Source organism: Colius striatus, chromosome 15, assembly GCF_028858725.1.
Source record: "Colius striatus isolate bColStr4 chromosome 15, bColStr4.1.hap1, whole genome shotgun sequence".
Taxonomy (NCBI): Eukaryota; Metazoa; Chordata; class Aves; order Coliiformes; family Coliidae; genus Colius; species Colius striatus.
The window spans coordinates 362,773-375,689 of record NC_084773.1 but is presented as its reverse complement, the minus strand read 5'-3'; the positions used below and the strand labels follow the sequence as shown (position 1 = coordinate 375,689).

The 12,917-nt window shown below is 39.9% G+C and overlaps 1 protein-coding gene across 6 annotated transcripts in view; it reads right to left on the bottom strand.

Moving 5' to 3' along the window:
- IARS1 (isoleucyl-tRNA synthetase 1) overlaps nt 1-12,917 on the bottom strand; it is a 113,545-nt gene that overhangs the window by 65,960 nt on the left and 34,668 nt on the right. For all 6 annotated transcript variants that reach the window (XR_009819782.1, XM_062008105.1, XM_062008104.1 and 3 more), the window contains 3 exons: nt 9,813-9,935; nt 8,325-8,416; nt 4,043-4,141 (listed from right to left, as the gene is read on the bottom strand). Coding sequence is in view for 5 of the 6 variants with exons in the window: in XM_062008105.1 (XP_061864089.1) it covers nt 4,043-4,141; nt 8,325-8,416; nt 9,813-9,935 (314 nt within the window). In the remaining variant the exon portion in view is untranslated. The remainder of the gene's footprint in view (nt 1-4,042; nt 4,142-8,324; nt 8,417-9,812; nt 9,936-12,917) is intronic.

The following is a 12,917-nucleotide window of genomic DNA, read 5'->3' as shown; positions in this document are numbered from 1 at the left end:
GACAGACATCATTTGTGGCCAAATCACACCTTTCAAAAGGCAGGAGACAGTCTGCTGTTCAGCAGAGAAGGCGTCTGGTTGAAGATTAGGAAGACCAAGATCAAAAGCTTCTCAAAAGATTTAACATGTTTGATGCATGAGAAAATACTTGGTCTTTGAGTGCTCATACAGGAACAGCAGGAAATGTATGCAAAACTCACACTCTGTAAACCAGAAAGGTCCATTCAGGCAAAAAGGCCTATTGGATATGTTACTGGGTAGTATTTTCAGTAAGAACTAACAGTCAAAGTCAGAAAAAGGATACTTTCAGCTAAGGACATACACATCAAGCTCCCTATTACAATGCTGGGATTCTTCAGTGCCAAGAAGATGCAAGAACAAAAGGCCGGGCTTCTTTGAAGTCTCTTACTGGCTTCTATCACTGCCTTCCTCCCACTGCTGCTCATTTTTCCACTCACTAAGGCGCTATATGTCTTCTGTAAACAGTGTCAGAACTGCCCAATAGTCTCTAACAGTCGAAACTCGTCAATGGTTTCAGATAAACCTTTCAGCAGCTGCTGAGGCAGAACTTTAAAGTGAGGGAGGTTTTTAAAAAGTAAAAGTAGAGAGTTCAAAGCTGGTATTGAAATACAAACCACAGAGCCTACAGAACCCTTCTGTCAGCCTGCAGGTGCAAAAGATTTACATACACTGCCACAAGTGTGAGCTACAGCACTTCATGTTTCTGAAGTGCACCAATTTACTCTTTAGAATAACTTAAAAATTCACAATTTATACCAACCTGGAACTCTGTGACGACAGGAATTAGCCCTAGATTATACTTGGCATGGTTTACTTGTTTGAGGTGGAGGGGGGAAGGTTCTTTCAAACAAATCATTCTGTAAGACGACAGTTAAAACAATTCAGGCTGAAATCCAGGTCACTTAACCAGAGACCCACCTTTGGTGTTGCATCTGACTTCTCCCTATCAACTAATGAGGAATCAAGGTCTGACAGCCCCGAGTGGTACAAGCAGTTGAACTACTCTCTCTTTATCTCAGCAGTAGGTCCTCGAAATAGGTCTCAATATGAAACACAATCCCATTTTTTTAGTTTAAATAGTTTCTTCTGCCAGTTGTGTGGTAAAGATAACACCCAGTAAGGGATCTTGGATTAAAGACTGAGACACAGCCTCTCAAATACTGTTCCAATTCTGCATTTTCAAGCAACATCCAGCACAAGTTACTTTGCACTGATCAGACTAAAAGTGAGAGAAAAACAAAAGAGGGTTTTCTGGTTTCTGATTCTACAAAAATATCAGCACATGACTCATGTAACGACTCTTGAAAGTTACACTTAGGTTCATTTTGAAAAAGGAAGACACAGTGATGGGCTTTAATAAATTCTGAATAACTGTGGCTTTATCAGCAGGCCAATTCATTAAAAAACTCATTAGAAATGCAATCAAGTTGCAAAGTTTGTCCCACTATGTTTAATCTACTTCATCAAAAAGGATATCTGCAAAGAGAGCTATTCTGAAGGGACAATATACCTACCCATCATTTCTAGGAATAAAAAAAGCAATGCAGTCAAACTCATTTTGTAAAGGTTAATATAGTCTGAAAAGCATCATCCCAAATTTCCTCCTTTTCAGGACATGCTGAAGCCCTAGAGAGTCTAAAAATAGCTTTTTTAAAAGCTAAGTATTATCCCTGTGACACCTGCAGAGACCAAGTCTCTCCAAAAGAAAACAAAAAGTAGGTTTTGGTGAGGATGGAGTCTCCAAAATATAAATACATGAATACTGAAGAAGGCATCAACCCCAAACAAGACTGACATGGGTGGAGAATAGCAAGAAAGCCTTAAAAGTCATGCCTTTGTCTTTTAAAAAGCCAGATTTCAAAATTCATCTTTATGTAACAAAAGCCATCAAGTATTCAAACTAGGAATTATGTAATCACCTGCTGGCAATGTGTATCAATCATTTAGTGATAATACACCTCTACTAGCAGCCATATTCCCTACAAAAAGATCCTCAAGGTCTCTTAAGACCACACTGCTTTGAGAGAAGTCCTGAGGAATCAGTTTTATCTTCAACTACAGAATTACATTGAGACTCAAGAACTGTCTGAAGGACAAAAGGTGATTTGAATTCCAAGCATGCTGACTATTGCCAGTTGATATAATCACCTGGTCTTCCCACTCAACCCTTGCAATGGCAGATCTCTCATTTGGTTCCGCTTGTATCCCCACTACTCAGCACTTCAAGAAGTGACACTTGAGACCCAAATATGCAGATGAAGTAGGGTTCAAACTGTTTACTAATTCTTACTAATGTCTCCTGTACAAGTGGAGGTCACTTAGTTTTGCTTTTCTAGAAGCAAAGCTTCAAGAAGAAAGTATTTCAACCATTCAAACACTTCCTTAATAGGATCATTACATTTTTCTTAGGTTCATGAGGAGATTAAGTATGCAGGTCTACTATCAGCCATCAAAACAGTAAAACCATCTTGAGAAAGCTAATTAAAGCTAAGAACAAACACTTTCACCCCCTCTCCAGCTTATTTTTCCCCCAAAAGAAGGCTCACAGTATGTTCTGTTATGGAAAACAGAAAGCAACACTTACTAATCTATAAAATCTCCTTACATTTCCAGACTGGGCATGTGCTTATTAGCAAGCCAACACTGCAGCATTTTTGGACAGTCTACATCATGGAACACTAACTTTTCCCACACATTTCAATATTTACAGTGCTTGTAGCACATAAGCAGTTATGCAAAAGCTGCTCATGGAGAATTTAACTGCTAACTAGTGTCCAACAATTGCGTCACCTGCAATTGTTCACTGAAAGTTGAGTCACCTTCTTCAACATTTCTTCAGTCACTGAGCAGAGGCACACAGTGGTGGAACACCAATTCTCCTACAGTCCTTGTGTGGAAAAGGCTAAACAACAACTCAAATGGCACACGGGATAACTGAATGAGGCTGGAACCTCTACAACTTCCCCACTTGTCTCAACTTCCCAGGTACCAGAGGAGGGGAAGTGAACATAAAGGTTATGGAGGTGGAGCAGACAAGGACATTTTGTTACTAACACACCATAAACTCATGATTTCAAAATGGTTCCCATGGTTCCTTCTTACTGCTGATTTAATAGGGTGTTTAAATTATCCAAAGCTTGGCTGTTGTTTTCTGTGTACATCTCACACCAATATTTTCACATTGCCAAGATATAGACAAAGATTTCATTTTTGCCATTAGTAGGGAACTTGTCTTTAAGCCTTTGAAACCGAGTTTACTTTCAATCATTACACAAGCAAAGGCAGTTGGGTTGAGGCTTTTGTAAGTGTTTTGGGGAAAGGCTGGGTCAGAGTGGGAGTACTGGGGTTCTTTCTTCAAATGCATGTATGACAAAGTAACCAGTCTGATGTGTAATCACTACATGAACAGAACAGTAACTTGTCTGAAAAACAGTTTAATTTGGAACAATATATATCCAGAGTTTAACTGCCTAAATTATTCTCTCTAGTAGACCCTTTCAGTAGGCTTCACTGTGTACTTCCATGCTTCCATGGCTTGATTTCCCTTTGCAGTTTCTCTCACACTGAGGATTGTTAACATGGTTTGAGGATATCTTAAATGATTCTGTGATGTATTTCACTTTTACTTATTCAACCTCACTTATATTCTAAAATATATTTCTCACTGGAACTTTACACAAGCAAAGAATGCCTTCTTAGCAAAGAAAGGAAGAGTGCACAAACAGGTTCACATGCAAACATTGGGCTCATGTGCAATCAGGCAGGTTATAGCTGTTGGTGCCAAGAAGGGTATCCATGTTCTACCAGTTTGAGGCACATTTGCGAAACCTGAGATAAAAACACCCCTTAAAACTGGTTACCAGCCTCCTTCCAGTAACACTGTCTCAGAAAGACAGAATGTAAGTATGAAAATAGCACACTAACAGTGAAATACAGCTTTGCAGAGTTCCAGCACACACATGTGCCCTCCTATAAACCCACCCCAGGCAAAGAAAAAAATAAAATAAGCAGGAGACACTACCAGTAGCATTGGGCATTGTTCTCCAGCAGCTGCTCCACCATGTGCTCCACTCTTACAAACCAGCTTGGCACAGCTTTGTATATCAGCGGAGTATCTGACCTGCAGAGGTGAGGTGATGGGGGAGGGAAAAACAAACAACAATATTTTCAGTGCTGCATTATTTATAAAGTACTTATTTTCTATTTTTTTTAAAGGACAGTTCTCTTTCCACAGACTGAATTCATTGTTCCTGAAATATTACCACAGTTAAAAGGTTGGGGTTTGTTTTACAAATTACAAACTCTTACACTTATGCCAGCTACTATTTTAAAATCAAACTCTACAAATATTTTTAAAGCCTTCCAACTCAGCAACTTAAGGAATTTGTGTAGCCAGAGAAATCACGAGAACATTCAAGCAATACTTGAATATGAAATTTATCTTCCTATCTAGTATAACAACATGAACTTCAGTAGTGAAATGAGTCGTATTTATGTCTTCTACATGAGCTCATTCTACAACTTTATGTGTATATTAACCTGAAAATCCAGAAAACAGTATGCTGGGTTTACTATTTGCATTTGAAATAATAACAAATCATAAAGATGAAATACTAGTCCCCAGGGTTAACTATAAGAATGTCCCATTCCAGGAGAAGAAGGAAAGAGACTCATATAAGCATATAAAAGAAAATATTCCTTACTCCAACTCCATTCAGTGAAACAAAACTCATTTGAAATGGAAGCAGTTTCAGAACTTGGGACTGCTTAGAAATAATACACTACAGGGCAGAGTGCACAGACTGAAAAATTCCCCTCAATTATCTAGTGAAATTAGTATCTCTAAGCACCTGACTCTATTGTGCACCCATGTGGTCTCGATTGGTCAGTTCCATAATACAATTGCTTAAGGTCTTGATTGTTCTGGCAGCATAGATCCTTCTAAAGGATCCAGTGATCAGATAGTGGGTAAAAGTTATTGTAGGAGAGTTTAGGCACTTCACATCCATCCCCTCATTCCAATCTGAAAACACAGACCAAGCCTAAGGGAATGGAACCCGTCTGTGTGGACAGAACAGCTTCAGGTCACTTTCCATTAGTATCAACAGAATGTTTCTTAAAATATATACTTTTGTTTAACTCTGCTTCAGAACTTGGAAACACACCTGCTCAACAATAATCAACAAGCAAAGACCCCGATAAACTGCTGTAGCTATTAAATGTTTGTGAACTAAGCTAGGCTGTCCCACTTCCCAAATGTGAGTCCTAATACCTAAGAAAGGGAACAGTTTGGTTAACCCCTCACAGTCACCTCTCCATAACTCCTCACTAAAAATGAAAGCATTTGGCAAGGTACTCCAGTTTCACTGAAAACCCTGCTTCACATACACTGAAGAACAATGAATTGCCATCACATGGAAGATATTGTGTTACTGGAAACAAGAATAAAACCTGATTATAAGTTTCCCTTACATGGTCTTAACATACTGCAAAAAGAATGGTAGGACGATGAACTGGTACCCAACCATTACTAGGAGTAGGCAGCTGACAGATGGAGCTGACTGAAGACTGAAGCTTTAGGGTTAAAGTAGCTTCAGACAGAGTCTATGAAAAGATACAAGCAGATTAGGCTATAATCATTTCCCAGGCCTTCAACCTAACACGGTAAGTTTCTAATACTCAATAACCACTCCAAAGCACCTACAGAACACTGTTTCCACCTACACAAAGGTAGTAAGAAAGGGAAGATAGCAGTTTCCCTGAACACTTTCCTTTCTTCTAGCTGCACTGCCAAGCAGTGCCTCAGCAGGAGACAAAAAGAGAATCGTTTACTGAAAATGAGCCCAACCAGTGACACCTTACACATTTCTGCCCCTTGTGAATGGCCAAAAGGTTGAGGAAACCAGATCGAATTCTTTGCTGTAGAGTCAAATGAGAAGTTGGCATTACTAGGTTGTGTTTTCCATCCATGCAAGACAAGGGAAAACCACCAAGACAGATCCTAAATCAGAGACTGATGCTTACAACTTTCCTGTCTAAACATTCTTCTGTGTATCAACTGAAGCACATTTTCTTCCTCTTATAAATATGTCCTTTACAGATTTACAACAGGCATCAAGAAGAGTCAGGGCAGCAGGTCAAGGGAGGTTCTGCTCCCCCTCTGCTCTGCCCTGCTGGGGCCTCATCTGGAGTCCTGTGTCCAGTTCTGGGCTCCTCAGCTCAAGAGGGACAGGGAAGTGCTGGAGAGAGGCCAGTGCAGGGCTACCAAGACAATCAGGGCACTGGAGCATCTTCCTTATGAGGAAAGGCTGTGGGACCTGGGGCTGTTTAGTCTGGAGAAGAGGAGACTGAGGAGAGATCTTATTAATATTTAAAAATATCTAAATGGTGGGTGTCAGGAGGTTGGGGCAGCACTTTTTTCTATTGTATCTACCAACAGGACAAGGGGTGATGGAAAGAAGGTGGAACACAAAAAGTTGCATTTAAACGTAAGAAGAAACTCTTTCACTGTTGAGGTGAGGGAGCCCTGGCACAGGGAGTGGAGGCTCCTTCCTGAGTGACCTGATCTAGGTGGGACCCGCTTTGGCAGGCAGTTGGGCAGGATTATCTCCAAAGGTCTCTTCCAACCCCCACCATTCTATGATTCTATGACCAATACACCTGAGCAGATCATCTGCCCCTCAGCAGTGCTACAAAATCAGCATTCTCTAAGTAAAATCTTCATTCTACAAAAGACTGGAAATGTTGTTCTCCAGGGACATGACACACTCCCAATAGCTTCATCATGCCTGGTTTGGACTGAGTAGCTGTTTAAAACAAGTTATTGTGATCTTATTCCCATTCCATTTTCCTGTAATTTAAGAAATAAATGATAGATAACTGACCACATGCTATGAAAGATACTTCTTGGCTTTGCTCTCCCTGGCTTGCAAAAGGCAAAGTTCTGCATGTGTGAATGACAGAGATCCCCAACATTGCTTCCTAACAAAAAGGCAGGCAGTGTAAACATTTCAGCTGTCCCAATAACTCCCTTTGTCATTTCAGTTGTTAAATTGCTACCTACACCGTACAGAATCTCAAGATCTCACAGCTACATGGAGCAGTTTTGACCAATCTCCACCATCAGCAATTCCAGTGAAGGGGAATTCTATCTGTTTTCTTCTCTCATTTTAGATTTCATTTGATCAAATCTTACCATGTATCAACAAGAAAATGTAGAGAAAGACCCTAATTTTATGATATGTAAAAGAGAGAAAATATCCCAACATACTGAGGATTCAACCACTGCCTAGTTCCATGAACAATGGTACATTAAGTAGAAGAGTCTGATTTCCAAGTTTTCATACATTAATCAAAATAACTTATAACTATGCTCAAAGTTAAGAGCTACTCTTCTACTTTTAGCATATTCCAATTATGGTTTGATTTGTGATGGCAGTGAAATGAGCTTTTCAAGTAGAATCCATTATTCTGTTCTTCCCACCAGACAATTTGCTGCTAGGTGCTGCCTGCAACTTATCATCAATCAACAAAAATGTCAACAGGATGGCAGGATTAAGTATGTTCTACAGAATCAGCATTTCTCCATTACTGGTTTGTCTCAGAAGGCCATGACTGCACATTCCAACTGCTGCAGAAGTCAAACACAAGCACTGCTTGTTTTGGAGCTGCCATTTTTCAAAAACTATCCCAAATCAAGGACATAACACTTGAACAGTAATTCTCCTTCGACTAGGTAGCTGTTAGAAACAAACCAATCATGCTGTTCAAGAGCAAGTAAAGGTTATTCTTGTTATAGATAGAAGATAAATGCATACTGCTAAAACACTTCCTGTAGCAGCATTAAAGCTAGCCAGAGAGAAAAGCTTTTATCATGGTTATTTCAGTACAGGTTCTGTATGCATCAGATAAACGACTCAAAATGTTCAAGTCATTTCAGATAGGAAAGTAGGTATTTTTAAGCTGCTTAGAAAATAAGCTTTTTTAGACTTATTGTAGTCATCTTCAAAAGGTAGGTAGCAGTACTACATGCAACACTGAAGAATGAGAAGTTCGAACTGCAAAAACACACCTGTAAAATCCTAACAGAAAAAAACTTTTGGCACTGTACTTCATCAGATTTCTGGCAAAAAAATAAATCACTTGATTACCAAAACTGGAGCTCTCCTAATTCAATAATCTTCACTCTTGTTACTTTAAGTCTTGTTAAAAGAACAAGTAGATCAAGGGAGAAGAAATGAGCCAAACCTGAACAACTTCAGTTAGAATCTCAGTGTTAAAGCCATATGTACTTCTCTCCTTACCTCCAGCAGAAAGGATAGCTGTGCATAAAGTTACTGCTGTGAACCAGTCTGCCTTTCTCTTTCAGTAATTTAATGATATTCTTATCTGCATCCTAAAAAGACAGAACAAAAAAAAACGTCCTTGGAATACAAGTTTCAGTAAGTTACAGATTTACCTTCAATACCCAAAGTAAGAAAAGTCCTACAGATAATCCAGTATTTGCACACACTTCCAGAAATCCTGAAAGCTTTTACACCACTGATGCACTTACTGCAGAGGCACTAGCAATCACTGGAAAGTTATTTGCTCTCCAAATCCTGGTATACAGCATCAGTCCTTTTTGCACTTAACTCTCTTTTCACACACACACAACTGTGTACAAAATTCAGGTGTTCTGGAGCACTAATGCAAGCCAGAACTCATTTACCATCTTAAATCTTTTACTGAGTCTCTGATTTTGTGGCAAGAAGTCACATTGTGCTTCTTTCCTAATATCTAGACTTCACTCCAATGCATTGCTCTAATGGAGCTGCAGTTACAGGAGTGAAAACATCTTCTGTAACACCTTACTAACTAAACAGGATTTTGTATTCTAAGGTAGAAGTGAAGTTGCGTACTAATAAATCAAAGACAATTTTCTGAACAAACCAATGTCAATGTGACATTACAAAAGGAAATAAATAGATACATTTATGATACAGCAATATTCATAAACTAAAAATTCAGCATCATAAGAATGTTCTCCAAAAGTTCAGATTCCAACCAGCACGAAGCCACACATGTGGCCTCCAACATTCTCCTATTTGCCTTGATATGTAGTAGGAAACAATGACAGCTGTTTGAGTTCAATGCAATACAAGACCTTAAAGTCTTAAAGTCTGTGTTTACAGCTTTGCTATCAAACTGTAGCAGCAGGAAACCAACTAAACCCAGTTTGTTTTCCTTTAGCAAACAGAATAAAGAGACACTCTGTGGATTTATGTCTGCAGCAATCTGGAGGTCCCATGGGTTCCTTTTGATTCTCTTTGCACTATTGGCAAATGCATTCACATTGCAACACGTTCCACAAGTGGGGAAAACAACTAGATTTCTCTCCTTTAACAAGTCGTGTTACACTGACTGGTTGGAATAAACATCATGATGATATCTGTGAATTCAGAAGTCACCCCGAGGTAAGGGAGGCCTTTGCACACTCACACGCAGACTGCTTGGTTCTTAGGGATATGTCTGCACGCAACAAGCGAGTCTCTGCAGCAGGTGCAAACAGGAGACACTCCTCTCCCCTTTTGTTCCTAGATTCACAGTATTACTTTTCAAGTTAATTATCTTTCAGTTATTGTAATAAACAGTTGTTACATTGTTGCAAATGTCCAAACACATTTTCCTTTTCCCAGATACCAAAACCACATTGAAGACAAAGCCACTTACTGAAAGCAAAGAACACTTCTACCACAGACAAAAGCTTATCTTGAATAAAGTAGCAATTTCCTTTCTGTGAGACCACTAACCTTCACATACTGTCCAGCAAAGTCAGTCACTTCTGCTGTGAAGCAGCCTGATGCATCAACCGGGCAAACGGGCATAGAGTCCTTCTGAATGATGTTAAAATCCATGCAGACTCTGTAATCATCCTACAAAACAGACAAGTGCCAAAGTGCACAAATAAAAACTACTCATATAAAATATCCCTCTCTAGAAAAGGAAACTAAATATTGAATAGAAAATGTGATGACTGCACAAGAAGAGCAAAACATTCAGCCTTTACTAGTTTCAAACATGCATGGGAGAACATGAATTTTACAGGACTGTAGCTTTATTCATCAGACACACAATGATTTCCCTCAGAACATACATTTTTTTCCTGTTACCTAGTAGGAGATCCATGCATGTGCTTTTGTGCATATACATACAAGTGCACATATAAACACACATGAAATAGCTGTGAATGTACACACATACATGTAGCCAACGGCTTCAGGATACTTTTGCATAGCAAAGGAACTGACAGCCACCATGTCCTGCTCTTGTATCACACAGACAATTGTGTCTGTCCAGCATACAAGCCTGAATGGCATTTTTCAGTAGGCAGGTTGCTTTTATCAATCTAATTCTGGAACTCTGCATAAGAAATCCCGTTTTCTGAATCTGTATTTAGTCTCTGTTGGCCTGTAGGCAACACTACTGACCAAGAACCACACATGGACAGCATCATAGTTTACTTTCCTGGCCAACTTTCATTTAAATTTTAATTTCCTGTAGTAGCAAGGAGAGAAAAAAAAATGTAAGAGAGAGGGTCACTTCAGCTTTTCCTGAATATAACAAAATAACTATGGTAGAGAAAATTAAACCAAAATCTTTAGGGCAACAGAAAAGCTGAGATTTTAATTTAAAGTCTGAAGTCAAATTAAGCCCACACCTTAACCAATTATCACTCCAGATTACTCACTTTCTTGCCCTAAGGTAAGAACATTATGGGGGGTGGGAGAGGAAGGGAGAAAGGGGCAACTGCTGACCCGTCACTCTCGGCACGTTCACAATCACCTCGTTTTCCTCAAAGAAAAAGGCCTTGTCTAAGTCTGCTTAGAGTCAGGTTGGTTTTTTGTGTCTTAGAGGTTCCTGTACTGCTGCTCTGACAAAATATGGGGAACTACAGACTTCAGGGACAAAACCTGAAGTTTTGTGTAGCGTGAAACAAACTGCAATGATCTCTCCTGCCAAGACTGGCAGCAGTTGAACTATCACCCTCCTCCATGATTAAGAGTTCATCTACCTTTCATACAACGCAGCTGCTATTTCTTGGGAACTGCACTCTGAAGCAATTTGGCTGCCTTGATCATGGAGAATACACCAGAAACAAGTGTGCAAGGCCTTATTAGGCCTAAATAAGCAAGTGCTCCATAGCTATCTGAATCCTCCTTTGCAAGATATAACCAACACAGGTGAGCCAACTTGGAAGTGACAGAGCAGGGTTTCCAGACCCCTTCTCTGGTCCTTTATCTCCAACCCTAACCACTAATCCCTGTCATTACTAGTTTCCTCAAGCCAGATGTTGCCTGATGACCCACAGAGTATTTCACAACGATGAAACCCATCCATAGTGATACTGAAGTTGGCTACTTCCTGTACCAAGGCACTACACACAGAAACAAAAAGCCACTTCAGCTACAGCACTCATTTTTGCAGCAACCATACTCCCTTCCCACTCTCCAGCAGCTTCACATAGCCATCACCATTATTCAGCCTCCACTCGGTCAATCAGCCAACAGACTGGCAGTCATTCTGCACTGACCTTTCACCAGTTATTGCTGCTGAGGTGCAGCACACAGGCTGCGATGGTCCAAGTGCAGGCCAGATGACTGAACTAACGTCAACCCTGATCGAGTAGCAAATTGGACAAGGCTTTGAAGAAGCAGCCAGCAAAGACTACAAAGCTTGGCACACTCACAACCTGGCTAAAACATAATCAGAAACCTTCCACTTTGCAGGACCGAGGTCAGGAGGTGGTCCAGCTCGATTTGTATCACTGATGCAGCCAATGATACAGCAAGGGCTTTGCTATTTTGGTTTTCTACAGTTGGTTCCTTTCTTTTGAAGGACTTGAACACGTCAGCTTTCCAGACTGACCTGCCCTTTGATTCAATGAAGATTTGCTTCAGTAACCACAACTCAAGAATATGTTGGGGCACATAAAGAAATCCACAAGCTGTTCAGCTCCACTGGAAAACTAAGACAAATTTCCAGTCTTCCCAGGACAGATGTCAGAGTGTTCACTTGTGCACCCTGCCATGATTACATCTCTCAGGAGATTGAAAACAAAAGCTGTAATACACAAGTAGAAGCTATTAAACAGTTCACTGATGAGAACTCAAAGCTTTTTTCATATGAAAATTTTAAAAAACCCACAAAACAACAAGAAGTTGCTATCAAATTGTCAAAAACCAAGTATTCTTTTCCAATTTACTGAAAGAGCCACACTAACATAATTATCAGACTTCTGTGACTCAGTGTGAGCAGGCACTAGAAGTTTAGGACTTGTGTGCAAATTGTCACTGAATTGTTTTATGTAGATGCATCCACCTACCATGAAATTCCTGGGCAGCTGAATTTTAGTGTCACATTAACCTGGAGATACAATTAATTTACAGAGGTTTCTAATATAGGTGTGTCTTGTTCTAGGAGCTTTAGTTTTGGTGTCTTTCAAACGGAAGTAAGAGTGCTCTGATGCTGTGTGGCAGCTTGTACTTCACAAAAAGCACCACATAAGATAATTAAACTACATATTACAGAGTCATAGAACAGTTTTGGCTGGAAGAGACATTTAAGATGGACTCTAGCCTTTGTCCCAGCTCTGGGATTAAATGAAGGTGAAACTATACTTTAGCTTTCATTGGAGAAGGCCACACCTTTAAGCTATCAGCAATACAGAACATGCATCAGTAAGCAGGATGTGAAGAAAAAACACAAACCTTACTTTTTATCCCTGTTTATCAAAGGGACTGATTTATATTAAGGATAAGGGATCGAGACAAGACACAATGCTCCTGTGAAGGACTGTGCACTATTTCTTCTCCTCTGGCCCCTGCTTTTGCTCCACATACCCATTTCCTATTCAC